Genomic DNA, 26435 nt, shown 5'->3' with positions numbered 1-26435 from the left:
TGGTAGGGAGCACATGGTAGGTGTTCATTGCTGCCAACATTGCTGCAGAGGTTTGGTGTCAGCATGTTCGCGCTCAGATCATATGCCGCACACTGTATCAAATTGGTCTGCATGGCTGTCATCACAGAAGGAAGCCTCTTCTAAAGATGCACAAAAAGCCTGCAAACAGATTGCTGAAGACAAACAGACTAAGGACATGGATTACTGGAATCATGTCCTGTGGTCCTATGAGAAGAAAATAAACTTATTTTCACAAGGTGTCCACACTGCTCTGTGGCGGCCATTGTTTCTGTGATGCTTTGGGCTTGGTTGTGCAGCAGTGGGGCTGCCTGGCCACTGAGTCGTTCCCCCTGTGGACCTGGTGTCACAGAGACAGTGGTCGCCTTCCGGTGCTATGCCAGTGTTAGGTTAGGGACCCACTCTGACTAGGTGGCCTTGATGTGGCGAGTGGGCTTGTACTTTTTTTATCAAAATGTAAAACAACTTGTTAGTTTTTGAAATTTTTCTGAGAAGCAAGTAGATCAAAATACAAATGGTGGATGTGCGGCTGTGTTTCCCTATTTTTGTTGTACATTGGAGTCCAATTTTGACATTTCAACTTAGGGGTGCACTCACTTTTGGTGCCAAGCTTTAGACAGTAATGGCTGTGTTGATTTATTTTGAGGGGACACAACATTAAACACTTATACAGGCTGTACACTCACTACTTTACAATGTAGCAGAGGGTCATTTTTTCAGTGTGGTCACATGGAAACACATATTTACAAAAATGTGAGGGGTGGACTTACTTTAAGAGATAGTGTATGTGAATGTGTACGTGTGTGTGTGTGTGTGTGTACACACACACACACACACACACATATATATATATATTTATACTGTATATAGTGTGTGTATTTGTTATACCTGGGGTAGCATAAATAGATATTTTTCATCCTAAAGGTCATTTGCTGTGTACGTATGTGTGTGTGTATGTATATATATATATATATATATATATATATATATATATATATATATATATATATATATAGTGTGTGTATGCATTTGGACAAAATACCTGGGGTAGCATGGTTACTGTCTACAATTAAATAGACATTTTCCATACTAGAGTTCATTTGCTGTAACCTAGATTACCATCTGATAGTGGGAACTTTGTCTCTTCACCTCCATTAATACATTTAGCAGCATTTTCCTAAAGGTTATTGTTGTTAGATGCAAAAGTACACCTAAACCGATATCAGTATCTGATGAAAGCAAATTAATCATTTTGTAATGGCAATATGGCATCTAGAATTGTGGCTTACAGTCATTTAATTACCCCAGAAAAGATCATAATGCCCCACAGGGAGTAATTATTTGTCGGTAAGCCGTGAACCACTCTTGGAGAACATAGGGATACATGTGTTGTGTCGGGCTTATCTGTCGTCAGTTCGGTGTCGCCAGGCCCCTCTGGTTACATGTTCCGCAGTGGTAGCATGCAGACATTTGTCCATCATGTGTGCTAATCCCTCTCATAAATATGGATGTTATTGGACTAATGAGCATCAGTCATGTCAGGCAGGTCTTTCTTTCTTCACTGATCCCACACACATTCCGAGAAGCTCAGCCTCCCCCAGACTTAGATCTGTGAAGATGGAGTCCCCCCATAAATCCAGCTCCCTTGGGCTCTCTGATCTACCTAGGGGTTTTTGTGTTTTTTAACATCTTTTCTTGGAAATGTAACATTTGTTATGCTGCAGCAGTATTGTGTTTTGACCACTATTATTTGCCTGGTTGGATCTGACATTTCTTTTTCCATACATAACATGGTCAGTTTGCTCTTGTGTATAATGATGTTGTAGAAGGCAGAATAATAGCAACTTTTAGGAACGCAATGTAGCGATGACAAATGTTTATTCCACTTATTGTGCGGTATGTGTGAGATGTTTACTATTGGAGATGAAATAATACGAGATTCTTTCTTTTATCTCACGCTTTTCCTCCCACATTGGACATTTGATCGTACAAGCCTATCTAATTGTATTATGTCTTATTTTTTGTTTTTGCAGTGGGAACACCTTATTACATGTCCCCAGAGAGAATACATGAAAATGGCTACAATTTCAAGTCCGATATTTGGTCCTTGGGGTGCCTCTTATATGAAGTGAGTATTGTTAAATGTAAACTTTACATACACACATACCGTATATATTGTAGTCTTCGGATCTTGTACTAAAATACATGTTGCCTGATTTTGTTTTTGTATACAGTATAGAGAGGAATGACAAATGGGCAGAATTAAAAGACCAGTCCTTAAAATAATGCTCCTTGGACTAAATTCAGCATCACTATATTACAAAAGAATAAAGATAGACCTTTATTTGTTTCCCATGTTCTGTTTTACTATATTGTAGTTGTAAGAGCAGATATAGTCTGACAAGGAATTAGTTAAGCCAATTTGGGGTCATATACATTTCTGGTTATGCTTGTTTATTACAGCCAGTGGCAGATTGCATCACATTACTGGGTCTATACTGGTATGCAGGTTTGTCATTGGTGACCAGAAGACCTGACTCGTTAACTCTCAAAATGGCCCTCCTGGCCCTATTTATGGTATTAAAGGGGTATTCCACTCCCCAGCATTCGGAACATTTAGTTACTTGCTGCAGTAAGAGAGGAAGAACAGGCATGAGTACATTGCAATGTTTTGCCACCCCTTGTCTTGGCAGCAATAACATTAATACACTGAGCAGTTTCTTGACTTCTGTTACCCATCTTTTTTTCACCAGGAGGCCATCCAACACAAACATAGACACAGGTTTTATTTCCCTTTATTGGTGCAGAGATCTTATAATAGGCTGATGTTTGCATGTTAAATGCTATATGGCTCTAAGTCAAATCCAGATGGTGGTGTACAAGCCATGCAGCTGTTACACTTAATTGCACCTAACACGTTTCATGAATAATCTGTTTGTACGACACTCAGCTTCCACCTATAAAGAATTCTCATCTGCTATGGATGGGGAATAGAAATACATTCTTTCAGTGGACTCCTAATCAGCAATTCTTATTTGGATTTGTAATGCACGTAAACCTGTCAAGGTGCTGACTTCTGCTCCACATTTCAGGTGGTCATATCCAAAGGTCAGGCTGGGTCACAGTTCAAATCCCTGTATATAAAATGAGTAATCTCCAAAATTGTATCTATTAAAGGTAGAACAGAAGGCATCTCCTGCACCAAACTAGTCAAAAAGATAATTCCATAAATATGAAATACTCCAGCAGATTAGAATTTATTTTTTATTTTTATAAAAGAATATTACCAAAACCCTTTCTTGTATCCTACACATAGTAAAGATCACAATTTATGGACATTCCCTAATCATCATTCCTCAATGTATCATTCCTCCTCATGCAAGGGCTTATATACCATAGTGGCTGACCAGGCAGCTGCTATGGGACCCTGGGAGGGAGGGGGCCCTATCCTGTTTAGCCCCATTTCTTTTAGTATGAAACTGTGCAGAACTCCTTTCTCTAGGGAACTGCATTGTCTGCAAATAATGGACGGGGTATTGACCATTGGGTCATGGAAAGAAAGGGGAAATAAATAGCAGACCTCCCTGTCCTGGGGGGCAAAACCATAGGCTTATTTCAATATTTGCTTTGGGGCCGCCTCCTATATATGCCACTGCCCTTATGCTTCCAAAACAGCTCTGACCTTTCAAGGCATTAAATCTATGATACCTTTTGATGGTGTCCAGCTGATCCTTTAAGTCTTGTAGGTTGTGAGGTGCGGCCTCCATGGATCAGACTTATGATTAATAGGCTTTAAACCATTCCTGAATTTTTTTTTGTAGTTTAAGGCACAGTATCCTGCCAAAAGAGGCCATTGTCTCTAGGTAATGCCACCTAGATGCCTGCCACACAAGGTTTTAAAGCATAGCATTGGTCAAATTATTACAATGCCCCTGTTGGCTTGTCTTGATCCCATAGTGCATTCTGGCACCATCAGTTCCCAAAAGTAGCAACAAACACGCACTCGGTGAGCCACATGATGTAAACAAAATTCGGATTCATTTGACCAAGCCAACTTCTTCTATTGCTTCATGGTCCAGTTCTGATACTAACATGTCAACTATGAATTTTGGCAGTGGGCAGGGGTTAACATGGACACTTTGACTGATATGCACAGCTGTAAAGCCCCCTGTGTTGTGACCATTTTCTATTGTAGCGATCAGGACCTTTTCTAGCTGTTTAGACTACGGTAGTCAGCTATTACCAGTTAACAGGTTGTCTATCCTTGGACTATTTTTAATAAGTACTTACCACTCTGTACTGGGAACACCCCACCAGACTGGCTGTTTAGGAGAGGCCGTGCCCCAGTTGTCTAACCATTACAATTTGGCCCCAGTCAAACGTGCAGCTCTTTACACCATTGTTTCTGCTTCCAATACGTCAACCACAATAATAGACTATTCATTTGCTTCCTACAATACCCCTTGTCTTGACAGGCTTATTTCAAAGCCATGTTATTCTCGTCATCTGTCAATGGGTTTAATATTATGGTTGAACGTACTCGCTGTTAAGGACTGGCAACCATCTTTTCCTGCAAAATGCTAGTGGCAATGCTGCTGGTGCTAACAATATGTGCTACTAGCACTCGGTAGTGTTTACAAGAGCCTGGAAAGCCAGTGTGGTCAACCATGGCTGTCAGACCTGTCTCTAGGCAGCTGCCTGAATTGTCTTGTGTCCTGCCTGGAAAGCTCATGGTCTTTCTCAAGTCTATTTCTCAGTCTGAGGAACTAATGGATAACGACATGAATGATGGTGATGATAATAATAAATAATATATTCACAATCATTATGTGAAACACTTTTCAGATTTTTTTTTTCTAATTTTAAATGTTGATGCATCTAAACATAGACTAGACGTTACACAGAACATCATCCTAATACATCATAACTTCCCTGACCATTACAAAACTAATCTTCATAAGATTTCCAATACATTTTTAGAAGTGTGATTGGTTCTATTATATATGTATGCGTGTATATATATATATATATATATATGTGTGTGTGTGTGTGTGTGTGTATAAATATCTATATATATATATATATGTATATGTGTGTGTGTATAAATATATATATATATATATATATATATATATATATATATATGCGTGTGTGTATAAATATATATATATATATATATATATATATATATATATATATATATATATATATATGCGTGTGTGTATAAATATATATAATATATATTTATGTGTATACAAGTATTATAATACTTATTATATTATATATTGCTAAGCCAATTCGTAGTATGTGGGTGTAAGCGTCCCAGATTGGATTACGATCCACTTAACTAGGTACACTATGATCAAATAATCCATTTAGAGTTACTTTGGACCAGTGTTTTCCAACCAGTGTGCCTTCAGTGGTTGTAAAACTACAACTCCCAACATGCCGGGACAGCCTATGGCTGTCCAGGTGTGCTAGAAGTTGTAGTTTTGCAACCGCTGGAGGCACACTGGTTGGGAAACATTGCATTGGACGCACAAGCTGCATTGATAGTATCAGCGGAATATGCTGGGTTAACAGTCTTTGGTGTCTGAACAGAGCACCGCTTCCTTTTTACTCCACTTGACTCCAATAGATGTTACATCTCCCTGTCATTCCCACAAGCTCCATGGCCAGTCGCAAATGTTAATGGCACCCCCTCGCCCCCACCTTAGCATGGCATGTTATCTCTGATTTGGGGGAGTCTGTCATCTAGATAAATCAGCCGAGATAAAAATAAGTTTTTCCTTGTCTTGCTACGAGCGATGCCTTTATTGGCCTTAACAAGACGGGCAGTGTACATCCAAAAACACAGCACTTCCTAATTTCCCTTAACCAGCCGGGCGAGTGGTGGGCCCATTTATGTTTGGGTATCTAGCCGTTCAGCTGTAATTGTTCTAATCAAAATGTCAAAATGTAGCCCCAATGCGGCATCACACACACACACTTATTAGGGAACCACACAGAATGCCTGAAGTCTCTCTCTCCTCAATTCTAAATACTTCGCTATTAAAGTCAGAATTTATGAGGCTTCCTTTGTTGAGGTTTAGGTCACTATGTTCAGCCGGATCAAAGTAAATGTAAGACCGACTATTTGTGACTTGACTTTGTCTTGCAGCCTTGCAGATTTTAGGGCTTTTTTTTTAACGCAAAAGCACAATTGACGACCACTGTGATGTAATATTAATTAACCCCTTTCAAGATTTATGAGACATAACATTTTCTAGATTGGAATGCTAAACAGAACGTGCGTTTATTTCGACTTCCATAGTCACTTATAGCGATTGTTGCTTAAACATAGAATAGTTATAAGATCAAGACAGATTATAGTCCAGTCCTTGAACGCACATTGTGTCTTAATCTCCCACATGAGTGAGCACAAAGACATATAGAAATGGAAAATGAGGTGGCATGTGAAAAACCACATGGTTCACCCGATCTGCCCTTCTCCTACATCTTGGAAGACTCCAGACTCTCTCTGTGACCCTGGTCCTTTTTTTAAAATCCTATGTGGCACTATTAAAATTTGGCACAACCTATTCCAGTTTGCAGCCAAAGCGTTTCAAGATTAGGATAATATGTGGAGTATACTGGAGGATTCATCTGGTCTTGTAATTTAATCTGCCACTCATTCAGCACCTTCTGCAGATATGTATATGACACTGGTGGAGGATATGAGCATATTATTGTGTCTGAGAGGGTCAGATGTAGCAGAGCTGAAGTCCACAACGGATTGGTTCTATGCTATTTTACACAGGACTGCAGGTTGTTTGGTGCAAGATCTAAAAGGGAAAATTGGAACTTAAAACTAAAATGGTGAGGTGCAGCGAAGAAAAATCCAAAAAGTCTGTTGTTCCTTACAAGCGCTGGGACTTTCTGCCCTTGGACCCCTCACCGATTATTGACTGATGGTATATGGTACAAAATTGTCATAACTTGTAAATCTCTTAAAGAAGGAACACAGCTGAAATGATCTGCCTGGCGAAAATGGTCTTCTGATATCCAAAATGAGGGAACTCTTTAGAGCCAGCGACTTCTTTTTCAGTGATCACAGTTTTGTTACTGGAAACCTGACACATCATTCTGAGGAAAGGCCATTAATAAAAGGCCATTTTATTGACAATATTTTTTATAATTTGGCTCTGGACCTACTGTTAATTTGTCTCTGGGCATGCCCCCTGCTTAGGCTCTGGACATACTGTTAATTTGGATCTGGGCACGCCCCTGCTTAAGCTCTGGACATACTGTTAATTTGGATCTGGGCACGCCCCTGCTTAGGCTCTGGACTTACTGTTAATTTGGCTCTGGGCATGCCCCTGCTTAGGCTCTGGACCTACTGTTAATTTGGCTCTGGGCATTCCCCTGCTAGGCTCTGGACTTACTGTTAATTTGTCTCTGGGCATGCCCCCTTATTTGGCTCTGGACCTACTGTTAATTTGGCTCTGGGAACGCCCCTGCTTAGGCTTTGGACATAACTGTTAATTTGGCTCTGGGCATGCCCCTGTTTAGGCTCTGGACTTAGTTAATTTGGCTCTGGGCACGCCCCTGCTTAGGCTATGGACTTACTGTTAATTTGGCTCTGGACACACCCCTGCTTTTGCTTTGAACACACCTTGACTTTGGCTCTGGCTTCTGTAAATCGGTGGGGATTTAAAATCCAAGACTTTATTGCTTAAATGTATATTAATTTTTAATCATTTAATATAGGTAATTTTTTTTTAGGATTTTTTTTTTTTGTTGTTGTATTTTTTATATAGAAAGCTGTGTAACAACCAATTTGGTTGCTATTACAGACTCCATGAAAGTTTTCCTCCCACTTTAAATGCAGTAACCTTTCGTCCCTCTTCTGTTCCCAATAATTCTTCTATTATAGAATAACTAAGGAGATTTAAATTTTGCAGAAAGCTGGGTAGGAGTATTTGTAAGAGCTATAACAACGAGCATACCAGCTTTCTGCTGTGATCCTTGTCCTCCCTGCTTAAGTTGGGTAGTGTTTCCCAATCTAAAGCTTTCCAGCTTTTGTCAGGGCATCATGGGAGTTGCAGTTTTGCAACAGCTGGGGAACGCTGAGTTTGGGATTGTTTCGGCCAAAAGTGCAGAAGCCACATAACAGAATAACTCGTAGAACAATAAATGCGGTAATGCTGTAGGGCACTATATTACCCTCTAGTGCTCAGAAGTGTATCTGCAGCAGCTCTATATCTGCTGTGTACACAGCCTTGGGATGGATTTCTCCTGGATTGTGAGGGTGGAATTAGGGTGATGATGATATTGATGTTGGCCACCTGACAGTTCCATAATTTGGAGCCTACGCTATTTTTTTTCCACGTTATTCCCCCTCTGAAGAGTGAGACGAATAGCAACACAATAGCCAGCATGTAATGCTCATCGAAACACTCTGCGTATGGTTTGTACATTGTAAATAATTCAGTGAAGTTTTTGTTACAAAGAGATGTTTAGTTTGTGTGTGTGTGTGTGTGTGTCACTAATGGTCTTTGTGGACATGCAATGATTTCTTTCTCTTCCTTTTGTCACAATAGGGGTTTAATGTCTGTCATGGAAGGACACTCATTCTGCATTGTATCCATGTCACAATGCATAGTAATGAACAGAATATGTAACCTAAGGAAGGAAGGGCAGAATAATTATCAAATAATCCCTTATTAAAATCCTAACGAGAGGCATTAAACATCGGCCAAGAAAAGGCCCCGAAACAAGCTGAGCAGCGCACGCCGCTTACAGCAAAACAGGATAATATCAACAATTACCCAGTATAAGCTCATTAGGATGGGCCGCAGTACGGCTCGGTGCTGGGGGGTGACAGTGAAGGACAGTGACAAGGAGCTCTCCAATCACATAATGGTTTAATAAGCAGCTGGGACACAGTGGGAACATGCTGCTGCTTGCTTACTGAACCTGGAGGCTAAATTAACCCTTACTGCGTGCCTCTACGACACAGGACCATAAAAGAAGAGAAAAAAAGAAACTTTTAACTCATTTGCTTCGGTGCTCTACTATAATGGATAAAAAATATGTTTTCTTTGATACAGCATAATTTCTACACCATCCATAACATATTGGATTGGACACCATGATCATAGCAATGTTGTTCCAAATTGTGATAAGGGTTCTTTCACAATTTTACACATTGAAAGGGGTAAACCCCCAGGCTAAAAGTTATAGGGGGTAACTAGTCTGACCACAGGGAGCCCCACTCATCAATTGTCCTTCTGAGTGGATTGAGTGGCAGTCCCATTCACTGTCTATGGGAGTTCTGAACATTGCTCAGTGCTGAACTTGGCAATGTTCTAAAGTTCCATAGGGAGCGAATGAATCAGTGGTCGAGTATGTATGCTGCTGATCCATTCACTCAGGGGGACAAGTGACTTCTGTTTTCATGATCATTTCAGGGTCTCAGTGGTCAGACCCCCATCAACCATCTATTTATATTCTACCTTGTAGAAAAGTGATACCTTTTTATCTTGAGCTAACCCCTTTAAGATTCTGTTTACTGGGGTTAGAAAAATACATATATTCAGACATTTCAGCTGATAACTTTTAGTAAAGAAGGACATCAGAGACGTTTAGGCACTATTGGGAATGTAGGAAAGGAAGGGAAGTGCACTCTCTCTGATGCTGTTCTTTAATAGCCAGTCAGCATCTGATGAAAAGCCAAGCCTGGTCAGAAGCATCAAATGTATACATTTTGGTGACTTTATAAATAAATATTCTGAATTTGCAAACTATGTTTGAATGTGTAGTATCTTGGCTTACTGTTACTGGGGTTGGGACCCTACTTTTCAATCATTAAAACACATGGAGTTCCGTTTAGTCTGTTTTCACTATAATGTTATGGCTTCCCTTCATATTATAGCTTTGAAGTATGCACTTTAAGGGTCTATTCACACATACAGTATCATGCACATTTTTGATGCACAGGATTTGAAGCAGCAGATTTAAAGCTGTGTTCATTTAGTTTAAATTGAAATCTGCAGCCTAAAATCCTGTGCATCGAATATACACAGGATACTGTACGTGTGAATACACCCTAAAACTGGTCATGGCAGATCCCATTTACTTATAATTGGGTTCATTTTATTAATTTATTCATGTAACGCCCCTTTCACACGTTATGACACGGCAGTGTGGCGGCTGTCGGGAAACCTATGGAGAATAGCAGGAGGAAAAAATACTGCAAGTGCCGTCTTTTTCTTCCGCTACTCCCCCTACAAAACAACGGCATCTGACGGACCCCATTGACTATAATGGAATCCATCGGGACCCGTTGTGCCCTGTCCAGATAACTGCCGTTAAATGAATAAAAAAAAAAGAACTTAACGGCTGTTCTCAACGGGGTGCAATGGAAAGTAGCCTAATTTCTATTGTGTCAACATATCCCATAGCATTGTCCTCAGTCGCATCAGTCCCAGTCTCCAATCGAGCTTACACTCTAATTTCCCTGTCTCTTGCCCTCATGCACCAGGGGTAATTTCACAGTAGTCCAACTAATCTAACATTTTTGGTGAATAGGAGGAAGCCCATAAAATACTGGGAGATCATATGAACTGCAGGCGTCCATTGTCCTTGGTCCGATTTGATCCCATGATCCAGCAAAGAGGCTAATCACTGAGCCACCATGCTGCCCATCAGGTGCAGACCACACAGTTTTTTTGTTCAAAATACACAAGTCTAAAACTGTAGTCCTATTTAAGAAATGTTGTGTATAATCACAGGAGTCAGACTGCTGGGACCCCCTGCGATCTCCTGTATGATGCTCTGGCTCCTTTTCACGCATGGAGCGGGGATCGACACATATGACATGTATCTCGCGCAACCCCATAGAGTTGTATGGAAAGGTGTGTCGACCCCAGCTCCATGTGCTAGGAGAGCCGGAGCACCGTACACTCCCCTTTAAAAAAGGACATGCAAATGCAGTAGTTGTGCAGAGATTTTATTTATTCTTTTTCCCAGTTTTAAACAGAACTTTTTCATCCCAGTCTAAGGCTGTATGCACATTACATTTAGGTACTACGGCTGCCAGGTCCGGCAGGGAAATGTCAAAATCGGGAGCTCCCGTAACCCAGCTGGACCGGCGCCAAAACCCATTCACTTTAATGAGCCAACCGGAGTCAGACAGTGACTCCGGTTGGCTCATTTTTTCCCCCTATCCGGTTTTGTAACCGGTCCTAAAACCGTAGTATACTACAGTTTTAGGTCTGGTCACAAAACCGGATATGGGGCAGAAATGAGCCAACCGGAACCACTGTCTGACTCCGGTCGGCTCATTAAAGTGAATGGGTTTCGGTGCCGGTCCGGCTGGGATACAGGAGTTCCCGATTTTGAAATTTCCCGTAGTGCCTAAATGTAATGTGAATGCAGCCTAAAACCTGGTAAATATCCTATATAAGCTATAGGGGTACTTGTCACAGGACACGTCTTTATGGACAACCACTTCTAGTGACATGGAAGGGTCCATATGCCCCTAATGGGGCCATGAGCACTGGGGTTGTTTTCATAGACAACCCGATTTTATTACAAGACATGACTTTGTAGTCATAATACTTAGTCAGGCATTCTCCATTTGTATTTTTTTACATGTCCAGGGGCAATCTCGCATGCATGGTCCCGGAGATGTAAATTAAATTGCTGCATGTAGTATCATATACTTACAGTATATGGTTGCATGTCTGCCCCTTGTGCCATATACGAGCACAAAAGTCTTATAAATGACGCATGATGGCTGGAGGGGGGTGTCAGAAACTTCACCTTTGTGTGGACTTTGTCATGTGCTGCTATAATAAGGCATTTGTTACACAGTCCTGAAGAAACCATGTGAGTTATAAATGGATTCACTGTGGATTTGCCATAGACTCTAAGACTGGTGATTTTATTTATTTATTGTCTATACATAGACCAGTGTTCCCCAACTAGGGTGCCTCCTGCTGTTGCAAAACTACATCTCCCAGCATGCCCGGACAGCCAAAGGCTGTCCGGGCATGCTGGGGTTGAAGTTGTGCAACAGCTGGAGGCACCCTGATTGGAAAAGACTGACATAGATAATCATTAAAGTCCTAATATGGTCCAAAATGACCTCCAGCAGTGGCAAATCATGGCTGTACAGTGCACATTCCTTCATCTTTAATCTTTTCTCTTTTTATGAATTGCAGGTAATGTCATTTTGCGTTGTTATATGCCTTCTTAAATACCTTTTCATATATGTGATTAGATGTTTAATGAGCGTCTCACTTTCTCCCGTGCAGATGGCAGCGCTTCAGAGTCCTTTCTACGGCGACAAAATGAACCTGTTTTCTCTGTGTCAGAAGATAGAACAGTGTGAATACCCTCCCCTGCCCACAGAACACTACTCGGATAAAGTAAGTAAAGGATTCCTTTCATCCACCATCTCCACACCCGACTGAGAGATCACCTGGCATCTGTCAGCCGGACGTCAATCTTTCTGCCTCTCATATCCACCGCCTATAATTGTTATTGATGTATTGTCTCTGGGTATTGTAGTGCTGTCTGTGTGGAGATAGTTTACTTTACAACAAAAAAAAGTCTAAAACAGCATAAAAGGCAGCATCAGCAATCTTGGAAATTGATTTGCGTCAAAGAAAAATTGCATTCCAATCATTGACACCTGTACTAGTTCATGTGCACGTATGTTGATGTGTGTATATGTGTATGTGTGTATATATATGTATATATATCTGTCTATTCTATCTAATCTATATATCTAATTTATTTATCTATCTAATTATCTATCTATCTAATCTATCTATGCAATATGAATTGATTCCTGGAAATCTGATGCCCCAAAATGTCATCCAAAAATAGGAAAAAGTGAGGATTAAAGAAAAATAGGTAGATAAATAATATAGATGAAGCAAGTCCTTACATATGCAGAATTATAAATTTTATGCAGAATTATAAAACTACATCCCTTCCCCTTATCCCCTTACACCCTTCCCTTCAATTCCCTGGTTGAACTTGATGGACGTATGTCTTTTTTCAACCATACTAACTATGTAACTATGTAACTATATAAAAGTAAGAAAGATCTGCTGGGAGCTGTAATCACTGTCTATATAGAGGACAAGAGCTTCTTCAGGGTCCTGTACAGTACACATATATAGGGGCGTGGGTATTGTTGGGCTCCATGTCAAAGCCACAGTTTGATTATAGATCACCCAGCATAAATCATAAGCACTAAGAACAAGCAATTCACGGGGTTGTGTTCGGGGTGTGCTTATAAAATATAACTTTTAATTAGGTTTATGATAAAAACCACCAAAAGTAATTAATGTGTACGTGACCAGCACCAAAACTCAAATTAAATAAAAACCAGACATCCGGGAGCTAGATAAAGCTTATAGGCAATAATGCTCAACCCGTGCCACAGTTATGATATACCAACGTTTATACTATAGACCGCTGACGCGTTTCTGCCATCATATAGCGGATGGCGTCATCAGGGAGGTATATATGACAAGATGGTAGCTATATAACAATGAGAGACTCCTGATTAACAGTTCTACTATTGTTGTATACCATTAAATATGCATATATTTCCCCATTGATGCTGTAGGGAAAGAGTCAGGGAAATATTCATATACAACAGTTGTATTAAATAGATTCCTGTAAAAGAAGAGGATGTCCACAGTACAGGGCCTATAGCCAGATTCAAGTCCTGTAAGGGAAAGGCAATGATGACGCTCAATCATTGGCAATAGATATCCCTCTGTGGGGTCTCAAGACCGCTGGTCTGCCTAAAAGAAAGACACAAATATATATATTCAAGTCGCGCCCTTAAAAAAATGGACTTAGTGTAGCAAAGTCCCATGCTATACTCACGGTTCCCGTAGTCCCAGGGCGAGCGCGACAACCTGCTGTAGCACAGGGAGCTGGCTCTATCCAGCTCGGCTCGCTACTATGAGCGAGCTGCCGGCGTCTGACGTCACTATCGGTATAGACCGGAAGTATATACGCACACAGCCGCGCCTCCTCCATGATGCACAAACCAGAGGGGGCGGACACTGCAACAGGTAACACGGCTCGTGCCCATGTCTAACAGGCTCCGTCAATGGTAGTGACGATATTACAAAAACACAGCGGGCTTAGAGGCTGGCTTACAATGTATAATACAGAATCGGCTCAATGAAGTAGATACATAAGTCTGCAGTGTGTAGATCTATCAATATGTGTACTATCTACTCATATTAAACAGTGAAATTGTCACCATAAATATGATGTAGGATGAAAATTAGATTAACAAGAGGACAGGCGGAAGGCACGGGGTAGAGGCTCCAGGCAAGACTATAATTATTTCATTAAATTAGATTATTGCACTTTGGGATTGATAGCACACATGGGGTGGTGAATGAGGGGGGGGGGGAGGCCCTAGTCAAAGATAGGGGATGGATAGATAGCAGGGGCCTAAGGAACCTAGGTTAACCCTATTATTCCCTGTGTTTTGGCCCTAAAGCCTAGGCGGGGTGGCCGCCCTAAAAAGGAACCTCCTGATGCAACCTATCAAAGCTGCCTAATAGTTGTGACCACTATCTCCTAAAGACCTATTAAGGTCTTCCCTCACTACCTGAAGGGGTCACCAGTTAGCCACCACCCCTGTGTCTATAAAAAGCACCCAAAGTTCAATTGCTCATTTAAGCCCTACTGTGTCCAGTCGATATATCAAATGACACTCACGTTTGAGTAGTAATGTATCTAGATCCCCCCCCCCCCTCTGTGTGGGGGTTACTCTCTCTATTCCTACAAATTTAATGGCATCTAGGCTGTCTTGATGCTGTTCATTTATATGTAGAGCTATTGAAGTATCTCCGTGGTTTCGGATATCTCCGATATGCTCGAGAACTCTTCTTTTGAGCTCTCTAGTTGTTTTCCCTATGTATATCAAGGGACAAGGACAAATGGTAGCATAGATGACATATTTAGATGAGCAATTAATAAACTGTCTAATTGGTAAAGTCTCTTGATGGTAATTCGGTATCTTGTCTGTCTTGAGAATATACTGGCATGCTCGGCAGTGTCCACCCTTGTAACAGCCTGTAGGTTCGCTCAATCTTTCTAGCCAGTTTTGGGAGGCTGTCTCTGGCTCTAGATGGCTCCAGACCACCAAGTCCCCGATACTTTTCCCCCATCTGTATGTAATTTGGGGGGTTTCTTGTACAATATCTCGGAGGTTCGGGTCCATCCTTAGGATTTCCCAGTGTTTGGAGATTATTTCTCTAATCTTTGGTGCCCTCTTGTCAAATGTGCCTAGAATTCTTGCTGTTGGGGATTGAGTCTCCCTATGGCGGGGGATGAGAAGTTCATTCCTTGGGGTCCTCAGTGCTGCCTGGTATGCTTTGACAGCACAAAATTAGGGTAACCCCTATTTGTGAACCTCCGCCTCATGACATCCGCCTCCCTCCTAAATTCTTATTGCGACGAGCAGTTCCTCCTGAGGCGGAGATATTGTCCCTTCGGGATCCCCCTTTTTAGGGGGCCCGGGTGGCAACTCTCCCACCTCAGGAGGCTGTACGTCACAGTTCTTTTACGGTAAATGGTTGTCTGAACCGTGTCATTGCTGTCTCTGTAAATCTTAACATCAAGAAAATTAATTTCCTTTTCTTGGGTCTCAAATGTAAAGAACAGACCAAATTGGTTCTGGTTGATGGAATTCACCAGTTGTTCAAACTCGCCCTTGTTACCATGCCAGATGACGAACACATCGTCTATATAGCATAGTCAGGTTAGGGCTTGTTCAGTGAATTGTTCCCTTTCATCATTAAAGAGAGATGTTGCCTCCCACCATCCTAACGTGAGATTAGCATAGCTAGGCGCACAGGGGGACCCCATGGCGGTCCCCCTGATCTGATGGAAAAAGTGGCCATTAAGCAGGAAATAGTTTTTTGTTAGTACAAACTCCAATAACTGAAGTATAAATGTATTATGCTCACGATAAGAATTTCCACGAGAACTTAAATAGTAGGTCATTGCTTGGAGACCCACTTCGTGGCGGATGGAGGAATATAGGGCTTCCACGTCGATGCTCGCGAATATCATGTTGTCATTCAGTGAAATACCCTCAATTCTCTGTAACAAGTCCATAGTATCCCTTAAATAGGATGGAAGGGATAGGACAAACTGTCTTAGAATTCTGTCCAAGTATATCCCCACATTCTGTGCCAAGCCCCCTATCCCACAGACAATGGGACGGCCTTTTAGAGGCATCAGGCCTTTATGGAATTTGGGCAAGGCATAGAATGTGGGGATAACTGGCTTTTGTGGTCTCAAAAAATCTAGTTCTTTCTGATCTATTAGTTTCTTTTCGAAAGCTGCATTTAGAATGGCAAGTAATTCTTGAGAGTAGACATGGGTGGGATCTGTCCATAATGATTCGTATGTATCGCTGTCGTCTAACAGTCTTCTGCACATACGTATATATTTTAATCTATCTAACAGCACAATGTTCCCCCCTTATCAGAGGCTTTAATTATCAGTTGTTTGTTTTTTTGCAATTGTGTTAACACCCTCCTTTCAGGGAAAGTCAGATTGTCTCTATTACATGGTTGTGAAGGGGATATTTGTCTCAAGTCCCTAAGTACTGAGTTTGTAAAGACATCGATACATGACGTATCGCCCAGGGGCGGGAAGTTCTTACTCTTATTCTTGAGGTCTGTGAAGGAACCCTGTCCCTCCACTCTCTCATTGTCCTCCAATAGTGTAACCAGATCCCTGGTTACCAACAGTTCCTCGGGGGACATACCATATATCTGACCCGGTCTTTTACTCTGTAACTTAAAAAATGTATGCCATCTCAGTTTACGCGAGAATAAATTGATATCCTTGGTCCATTCAAAATCATTGTATTCAAAAGTAGGGACAAAAGACAAACCCTTCCTAAGTACGGCTTTCTGTGACTTGGGATGAATTAATTATTTGTGTATCGTCATCTAACGTTTCTGTGGATGGGTTTGCGTCCGTGGTGGAAACCTTAGCTGGTATGGGTCCCTCTCTAAAAAAGGTGAAGAGTAGGAGGCAGAGGGTCCAACACATCCTGGTGTCTGATTGTTATTCCCTCTCCTTTTACCTTTACCTCTGCCTCTTCCTCTATGGCCCCTACCTGATCCCTTATTGCCTCCTCTTCTTGAGCTGGATGATCCACCCTCCGAAACGTCTGTGTCGGAGGAGGAGATCTCCGTGTCAATAGCTCTCTGAGGTGGATTTTGTTCGAGAACGGTGAAGGCCCGGTTTTCCTTGAAGTCCACAAAGTCGCGGACAAATTGATTATGTTTCCGAAGTTTTAAGTTATATTGATGTTTTTCAATTTGATTTTGTATCTGAGATTCTTTATTAACAAAGTCTGGGTCAATCTTTTGTTCTTCAAGCTTTGCAGAAATCGATTCGGTGGTCTGGAGCCATCTAGAGCCAGAGACAGCCTCCCAAAACTTGCTAGAAAGATTGAGCGAACCTACAGGCTGTAACAAGTGTGGACACTGCCGAGCGTGCCAGTATATTCTCAAGACAGACAAGATACCGAATTACCATCAAGAAACTTTACCAATTAGACAGTTTATCAATTGCTCATCTAAATATGTCATCTATGCTGCCATTTGTCCTTGTCCCTTGATTTAGATAGGGAAAACAACTAGAGAGCTCAAAAGAAGAGTTCTCGAGCATATTGGAGATATCCGAAACCACAGAGATACTTCAATAGCTCTACATTTAAATGAACAGCATCAGGACAGCCTAGATGCCATTAAATTTGTAGGAATAGAGAGAGTAACCCCCACACAGGGGGGGGGGGGGATCTAGATACATTACTACTCAAACGTGAGTGTCGTTGGATATATCGACTGGACACAGTAGCCCCTAGGGGCTTAAATGAGCAATTGAACTTTGAGTGCTTTTTATAGACACAGGGGTGGTGGCTAACTGGTGACCCCTTCAGGGAGTGAGGGAAGACCTTAGTAGGTCTTAGGGAGATAGTGGTTACCACTATTAGGCAGCTTTGATAGGTTGCATCAGGAGGTTCCAGAGCGGGACCGCACTTTTTAGGGCGGCCACCCCACCTAGGCTTTAGGGCCAAAACACAGGGAATAATAGGGTTAGCCTAGGTTCCTTAGGCCCCTGCTATCTATCCATCCCCTATCTTTGACCACCCCGTGTGTGCTATCAATCCCAAAGTGCAATAATTTAATTTAATAAAATAATTATAGTCTTGCCTGGAGCCTCTACCCCGTGCCTTCCGCCTGTCCTCTTGTTAATCTAATTTTCATCCTACTTCATATTTATGGTGACAATTTCACTGTTTAATATGAGTAGATAGTACACATATTGATAGATCTACACACTGCAGACTTATGTATCTACTTCATCGTCACTACCATTGACGGAGCCTGTTAGACATGCGCACGAGCCGTGTTACCTGTTGCAGTGTCCGCCCCCTCTGGTTTGTGCGTCATGGAGGAGGCGCGGCTGTGCGCGTATATACTTCCGGTCTATACCGGTAGTGACGTCAGACGCCGGCAGCTCGCTCACAGTAGCGAGCTGAGCTGGATAGAGCCAGCTCCCTGCGCCACAGCAGGTTGTCGTGCTCGCCACGGGACTACGGGAACCGTGAGTATAGCATGGGACTTTGCTACACTAAATCCATTTTTTTTCAGGGCGCGACTTGAATATATATATATTTGTGTCTTTCTTTTAGGCAGACCAGCAGTCTTCACTCCTGAGATCCCACAGAGGGATATCTATTGCCAATGATTGAGCGTCATCATTGCCTTTCCCTTACAGGACTTGAATCTGGCTATAGGCCCTGTATTGTGGACGTCATCTTCTTTTACAGGAATCTACTTACTACAACTGCTGTATATGAATATTTCCCTGACTCTTTCCCTACAGCATCAATGGGGAAATATTTGCATATTTAATGGTATACAACAATAGTAGAACTGTTAATCAGGAGTCTCTCATTGTTATATAGCTACCATCTTGTCATATATACCTACCTGATGACGCCATCTGCTATATGATGGCAGAAACGCGTCGGCGGTCTATAGTATAAACGTTGGTATATCATAACTGTGGCACGGGTTGAACATTACTGCCTATAAGCTTTATCTAGCTCCCGGATATCTGGTTTTTATTTAATTTGAGTTTTGGTGCTGGTCACGTACACATTAATTACATTTGGTGGTTTTTATCATAAACCTAATTAAAAGTTATATTTTATAAGCACACCCCGAACACAACCCCGTGAATTGCTTGTTCTTAGTACTCCTGTACAGTACACACAGTGTACAAAAATTTAAAATGGAGCCGCCCTCACCTGGTGTCCAAATTAACCCTGGGACAGGTGAAGAGTACAGATCATGTAATACCTCCCGTTACTGTAGGAGGCGCTACCAGACAGCCAGTCAGTGCATACTCTTCAGTAATACAGGGGTTTTACCAGTGAATGCCCATTCTGATTGGTCAGTTCTTCCAGCCATTGACATGTTTCACAGATCTGGACTGTCTGTAGCATTGTATAATGTTTATGGTTTCAAGTTACAATGGTCCAGACAAGACCATTGCATGATGAAACTATTGTATGTTGAGGTTATTGTAATTTGAGGGATCACTTTATATATGTATATATATATATATATATATATATATATATATATATATATATATAATTTATGTATGAAATAGTTCAATATGCTTGTAAATAAAAGATAAATCCACTACCAAATCCTAGTATTTAAATCATCCATAAGCTCGGTGATGCCCAGCATGTGTACACAGAGCCTCTGTGCCCTCGCCGTATTTCACGCTCCTGTGACACACAGCTCCGTATTTGCCTGTTGGCTCCTGGAATTAGTGTAAGTTGACAGATGTGTTTCCTGTCTGTACAATTACTGTCTGTCCACCTCCCTCTGGCAGAGCTAAAGAGCACATGTAAGTACAGTGATACAGCTGAGGGTGCGAAGGAGTGTTTAAGGCTCCAAAGCACCAGCTCAGTCAGAGCTAGGCTCCAGATGGTGTGCATGCACTATTAGCACAGCGCCAGAGTGAGAGTGCGTAGGGCGAGCCCTTTGGCTCTGGTTTAGCTGTCTGTACATGCTGCTTCTGCCAGTAAAAGTAGCACGTCTTCTCTTTGTCAGAGATTTGGTTCGGCGTGAGATAATCTCCTCCATAAAGAATACAGAGCGGCACATAGATTAAAAATGAATGGCCAGACCCTAGCTGACCCCTTCTACCTGCTGATCCTTGGCCTTAATTTATATTCTGGTTTGTGCTGTGTCTATCCAAAGCGCTCTCCTGGGGTCTCTTCTTGTATCCACAATGGTTCATGAAAAATAATCTCTCCACAAACTACCCCAGAGTGTGCTACAATCCAGCTTTAAAAAGTAACCTCTGGGGGCACATTGGATTCTGCAGTTTGGAGATTTTTTTGCAGATATTTGAGAAGACTATGCTGTATATTTTGCTTACTTGTTTATTACCTCGTATATTTGTTCTTTCCATTAATCTTCCATTTTGGAACATCCTAGATCTGTACTGTGTATGCAAGGCTTTGTCTTGACCTGATGAATACCAATTGGGTTAAAATGTATTTGTATATCATTAATTGGGCATTCTGTTAATTGAATGTATGCAGATCTATTGAAGGATAGCAGTGAAACCTGGTGTATTGTTTATTTTTTTATTTTTTTAAAGAAATCAAGATGGTGCAGATTCTCTTTTATATGGCAGTCTCTGAATGATAGTTTTGTTAATATTAGTTACTATTGCACCAGCTACTTTCTCTGCTGAGTTGCATTGAAGATTACCTGTATATGCCACTTGCAGCTAGAAAACACAAAAATACAGCATTAAAATACAGAAAAATTATATGCTGCACCGATTTTGTTGCTTTTAGTTGATGCAGTGCGCATCATATCTGGACACTGCTGTATTTTTCACATATGTTGGTGCCTCCACCTACACCGAGTGGAGACAAAAACAAACAAAATACCAAGGTGGTCCGTGGTGTAGTATATACTGGAAACAAGGAAACCTGTCACCACACCTGTAGTGCCGGACTAACCTTGCTAGGTTGTGCTATAGGATAGGCACAACTCTATATTAGGCATTATATAGGCATGAGATTTATAAAAGGAGATGTGCAGTGTGCAGCTCAATACCCCCTATCCGGAAACCTGTAGGTGCAAAAATGGACGTAGACAACAACAAAAAAAGGGGAGGACTCGAGCGCTGCTGTTAAGGGAGTGACAAAAAGGACATCACCAATGCACAGGACTTTTTTTTATTCACAGATAAAATGATGCTGAACAACGCATTCATGCACTCGCACGCACCTTCATCAGGCCTGAATGTAGGCAAGAGCATCCTGGAAGGAAAACTTGCTGTGCTGGCCGTCCACCTACACTGCAAACCCACCACTAATCGTATTTACCCTAAATTTATTATAGATTATGTGGAATACGAATATCTTTGATGATATATGGAGGCAAAGCTTTTAATCCATGGGAGTCTATGGTGATTTTCTAGGTAAAAAAAAATTATAAAAAAATAAATATATATATATATATATATATATATACAGTATATATATATTTGTTCTTAAAGCCTACCTGTCAGATCCCTAAAAATAAAAAAAAGTTACTAGGTTTATTATATAAATGCAACTTTTCATTAGCTCACAGTGTTAGAAATCCTCTCATGGGAAGGGGCCATGTCCCTCCCTTATGGTGGTGGGAGGTGATTGGTGGATCTGTACATGCAGCCTAGTCATGAGTAATTTCTTGTCCATGGGGACCCCTAGTGGTGGTATTTTTAGGAGCCTTTATTAAATTTCTAAAAATTTTAAACAACCATGTTACAAAAGGTCTTTAATTTTCCTCTGTATCAACATATAAAACGTTTTTGGATCTGACAGTGCCTATTTAACCCCTTAAGGACTGAGCGATTTCACGTTTTTGCATTTTCGTTCTTTCCTCCTTGCCTTTAAAAAATCATAACCCTTTCAATTTTGCACCTAAAAATCGGTATTATGACTTATTTTTTGCGCCACCAATTCTACTTAACAGTGACATTAGTCATTTTACCAAAAAATCCACGGCGAAACGGATAAAAAAGAAAAAATGCCATTTTGTACATTTTGGGGGCTTCCGTTTGTACGCAGTAAATTTTTCGGTAAAAATGACACTTTATCTTTATTCTGTAGGTCCATACGGTTAAAATGATACCCTACTTGTATAGGCTTGATTTTGTATCACTTCAGAAAAAAATCTGAAATACATGCAGGAAAATTTATAAGTTTAAAATTGTCATTTTCTGAGCCCTATAACTTTTTTATTTTTTGGTGTTTAGGGTGCTTTGAGGGCTCATTTTTTGCGCCGTGATCTGAAGTTTTTAGCGGTACTATTCTTGCTCTGATCAGACTTTTTGATCACTTTTTATTCACTTTTTTTTGTGGTATAAAAAGTGATCAAAAATGCGCTATTTTGGACTTTGGAATTTTTTGCGCGTACGCCATTGAACGTGCGGTTTTAAAAGCGGTATACTTTATAATTCGGACATTTCCGCATGCGGTGATACCACAAATGTTTATTTTTACTTACACTGTTTTATTTTGTTACTAGGAAATGCGTGGTGATTTAAACTTTTAATTCAGAAGGGAATACCTGAAAGGGTTAACTTTTTTTCAACACTTTTTTTTTTTTTTTTGCGAGCAATGCAATGGCTGATTGCCATGGCAACAAGCTGTGTAATCGACGGTTGATTGCTCCAGCCTGTAACTCAGGCATGGAGCAATCAATCAGAGCCGGGACGCCGACACAAGAAGGTAGGGACCTTCTTCTCTCCGGGTAGCTGATCGCGATGACCCCAATCAGCCTGACTGAGCAGCCGGGAGGCATTTACTTTCACTTTCGATGCGGGGCTCAGCTTTGAGCGCCGCATTGGAAGGGTTAATAGCGCGCGGCCGCCGGCTATTAGCCACGGGTCCCGGCTGTAAATAGGAACCGGGACCATCCCGCTATGACGCTATATGACGTTATAGACAGGGACCGGACTTAGGACGTATTCATACGTCCTATGTCCTTAAGGGGTCAATGGGTACATCACTATCAGTTTAGGGTAACGATGGGATTAAGAAGTCCAGCCCCGCCTCCTTGACACATGGCTGAGAAATTAAAAGGTGATTTTATTAATTTTTGCATCCTCAATCGGTTCCAAGAAAGGTTTGCTTTAATACCCCAACAGCTATTCAATAGTATCTAAAAACTGAGACACAAATACAGCTGACAGATTCCCTTTAAGCTGGCCATAGACTTTAAATAACTGCTGACTGTAATCTCTCCTGACTGGCAGAGGCTTATCTCTGCCAGAACAATAGGATCGGGCAGAGAAGAAAGAGCACACCTGACCCTGCTCTCCAACTACGTTATTTGACGACGGTGTTAGGCCGCCATATTCTCTGAGGGTTGTCTGAACTTGCAGAAGTTGGTGGGCTCAGTATATAGCACTGATGAGACCCAGTCACATGATGTATATTACTACAGAACGTACAAGGGAATACAGCACCGATCAGATATTGTCAAATATTTTCATTACAAACATCATTTAGGTGCCCGGACAGTGTTATCCTGCTGATACAAAGCCTAATACAATGCTTGCTATGCTCCCCAGTGCACCCAAATGCTGTACCACAGAGATAATTGTGACATGACTATAGTCACCCCAAAAAGGTGTCCCCCCAAAAACAAAATTATGAGCAGACGGGGCCCTGTACAGTGATTACTGTTATAAATAGCTTCACAGAATATAACTGTGCACAGACGGTGCCTCTAATAGTAATTGTTGCAACACACAGTTCCTCCAACAGTAAGGTTAGGTTCACACTACGGAATTTCCAGACGGAAAAATTCTTCTAGAGATTTCAAGTGCGGCCATAAGACGGCGTGGACATTGCCATCCCAAATAGACTGCAATGTGTTCCACGAGTAGATCCTACCATTTAAATACTGTTCAACAATGTAGGTACGGGATTACAGAGGCTGGCCTAATTTTATAACACAATACCCTTTTAAGATATAACTTTTATTTATACTATGTTAAAATACACCAATGTGAGAAAAACGCATAAGGGCTAGTATGCCACAAAAAAGAAATGTATGGTGTATATCTATGACAAAAAGACAAAGAATGTACATACATATACCATATAGGGCAAAAGTAATCACTCACCGTTTTGGAGAGGCTTCAGACGTAGGATGTTGGAGTCAGTACTGACGTATAGTAAATGCTTCTGGTGGAGGAACAGCATGAATAAAGATATAGATTACACAAAATTCTGTCCTTAAATCACTCACTCCCACAATCACCCTACCTACCAGTGGAGGATGAGCCCCCACTTCAATCGCCGGCTGCCCACTATAGGGCCCTAAGATACCCTATTGACCGTATAACAAATACTCTAATGATGATGCATCACCATTTACAAATCTAGAAAATAATAGTGACAACATTGCAAACAATGTGCTGAAAAATATTATAAAGATATATACAATAAAAACTCCTCAACTCATTTTCCCCCCATTCAAGGTGGTAACATGTAGTAGTAGTAGTAGTATAGGTTAGGCAATAAAAGGATGTGAAATACATAATGCATGGAGTCCAAACAGCACCCCTGCCTGCGAGGTGCACATAAATGTTGTGCATCCCTGAAGTAGATCTACTTGAAGAATGAGCGCCACCATTATTCAGGCAGAAATTTGAAAGCAAATTTTCCATTCACAAATTCTGCTTAAAAAAATTACCAACCCATGGACTCGCATGTACATTTTAGTAAGCAGAAATTCTGTCCACAATTTCAATGTGGAATTGCAGGCAGAAATTCTGTAGTGTGAACCTAGCCTAATGGGACCAGCTGGTGCCCCAACAGTATTAGTGTTCTCAACAAAGATCTTACCAAGCAGATAGACAGTAATAGTGCCACACAGTGCAAATCTAAATGAATTGTACTTAATCAGTTTGTCCAAAACTATTTACCAGATTGCCTCAATAGCGTGTAGAAATGTCCCATTAAGTGCCCAGTCTCTGCCCAGTGATGACCTTAAGCACAGTGCCAAACCATGTGTACAAAATAAATAAAAGCTAAAATACTCGCTTAACCCTGTTCCCATGTTACTTAAAGCAGTGCAGACTACAGGCCTTTTCTGGCCTGTAGCTTGATCAGAGTATGGGGCAGGTCAGTCTGCAGGGCTAAAGTTAGTTGTTTGGGACTTTCGGTGTGTGTGTGTGTATATGTATGTGTGTGTGTTACATCTATATTTCAACATTTAAAGCTGTCTCTGTTCCCTTATTGGTAGGTTAGATTTTGAGTATGAATTCTTAGTAACACAGACATATTGATCACAGTAGATTATTGACAAGTGCCTGACCTGTGGACCCCTTGTATGCCCCCGGTCACCGCCATGCTGCTTTGGAAACCCTTTATAAGCCAGGAACACATTGGGCAGTAATTGACAGGGTTATTGAATGTCACTGAGACCTGTCCACATGAAGTCTGCCCCACTATTCATCTCCATGTACATTGTAACCATGAACATCTCCGAGCAGTGAATCAATATCACAATCAATTATCAAACCGCCGCTATCATGTGGCTCAATGGACATTGCTCGGCCTGTAACAGACGTCAGTGATCCAGGGAAATATCAGCTATCCGGCCTCATTTTTTTTCCACGCTCACAGCAAATATTTCCAATTGATCATGTTTGAATGTTGTTGTTTTTTTCCTCGTCTCTCTGTGTCCCCCTGAGAGAGCAGAGCGGAGCGCGGTGTGTAGCTGATCAACTCCCTCGCTCCCCAGAGTCCTGATCCTTTGTAACCTCATAAAGATCCTGACTAAAGCGGCATCTTTCCTCCTGGTTCACTCCAGCAGTAATTCTGTTTTCATGCACACCAATTGTGTTCATTATGTCTGATAAAATATTAAATGCTTCCAGTGTTACAAACCAGGGTAGAACCAAGAAAATTGCTCTTTTAGCTGTAATGCCATTGATTTGCCATTATTGGGCCGCAGTCCTGAGCCGGGCAATTAAATAATGAAAAGGTAGTGATCTTGAGGGAGTATGAGATATCAGAGGGTCTTATTTTTGTTCTCCACACGTCTTTTCCAAACATTTTTAATAAACTGTGTGACGAGTAAGCTAAAGATAACAAATGCTATATATGTGCTAGAAAAAAAGATATAGTAATTGTATTGTTATGAAGCACAGTAGTATTTATTGTTCTTTCCATCAATTGTGCCTGCAAGGGAGGCTGCATTATGGCGGATTATGAGGCTGAGTTATGATCATATACACCTATAAGGCATAAC

At 41.2% G+C, this 26435-nt stretch overlaps 1 protein-coding gene across 1 annotated transcript in view; it reads left to right on the top strand.

The window, feature by feature from the left end:
* Positions 1-26435, top strand: part of LOC130330290 (serine/threonine-protein kinase Nek6-like) — a 90454-nt gene that overhangs the window by 55755 nt on the left and 8264 nt on the right. Inside the window, exons 7-8 of the mRNA XM_056553583.1 lie at positions 2052-2146; positions 12321-12434. Coding sequence (XP_056409558.1) covers positions 2052-2146; positions 12321-12434 — 209 coding nt within the window. The remainder of the gene's footprint in view (positions 1-2051; positions 2147-12320; positions 12435-26435) is intronic.

The sequence above is a fragment of the Hyla sarda genome, unplaced genomic scaffold (genome assembly GCF_029499605.1).
Source record: "Hyla sarda isolate aHylSar1 unplaced genomic scaffold, aHylSar1.hap1 scaffold_332, whole genome shotgun sequence".
Lineage (NCBI taxonomy): Eukaryota > Metazoa > Chordata > Amphibia > Anura > Hylidae > Hyla > Hyla sarda.
The sequence above is the reverse complement of the archived record's forward strand: the minus strand, read 5'-3'. Positions and strand labels throughout refer to the sequence as shown.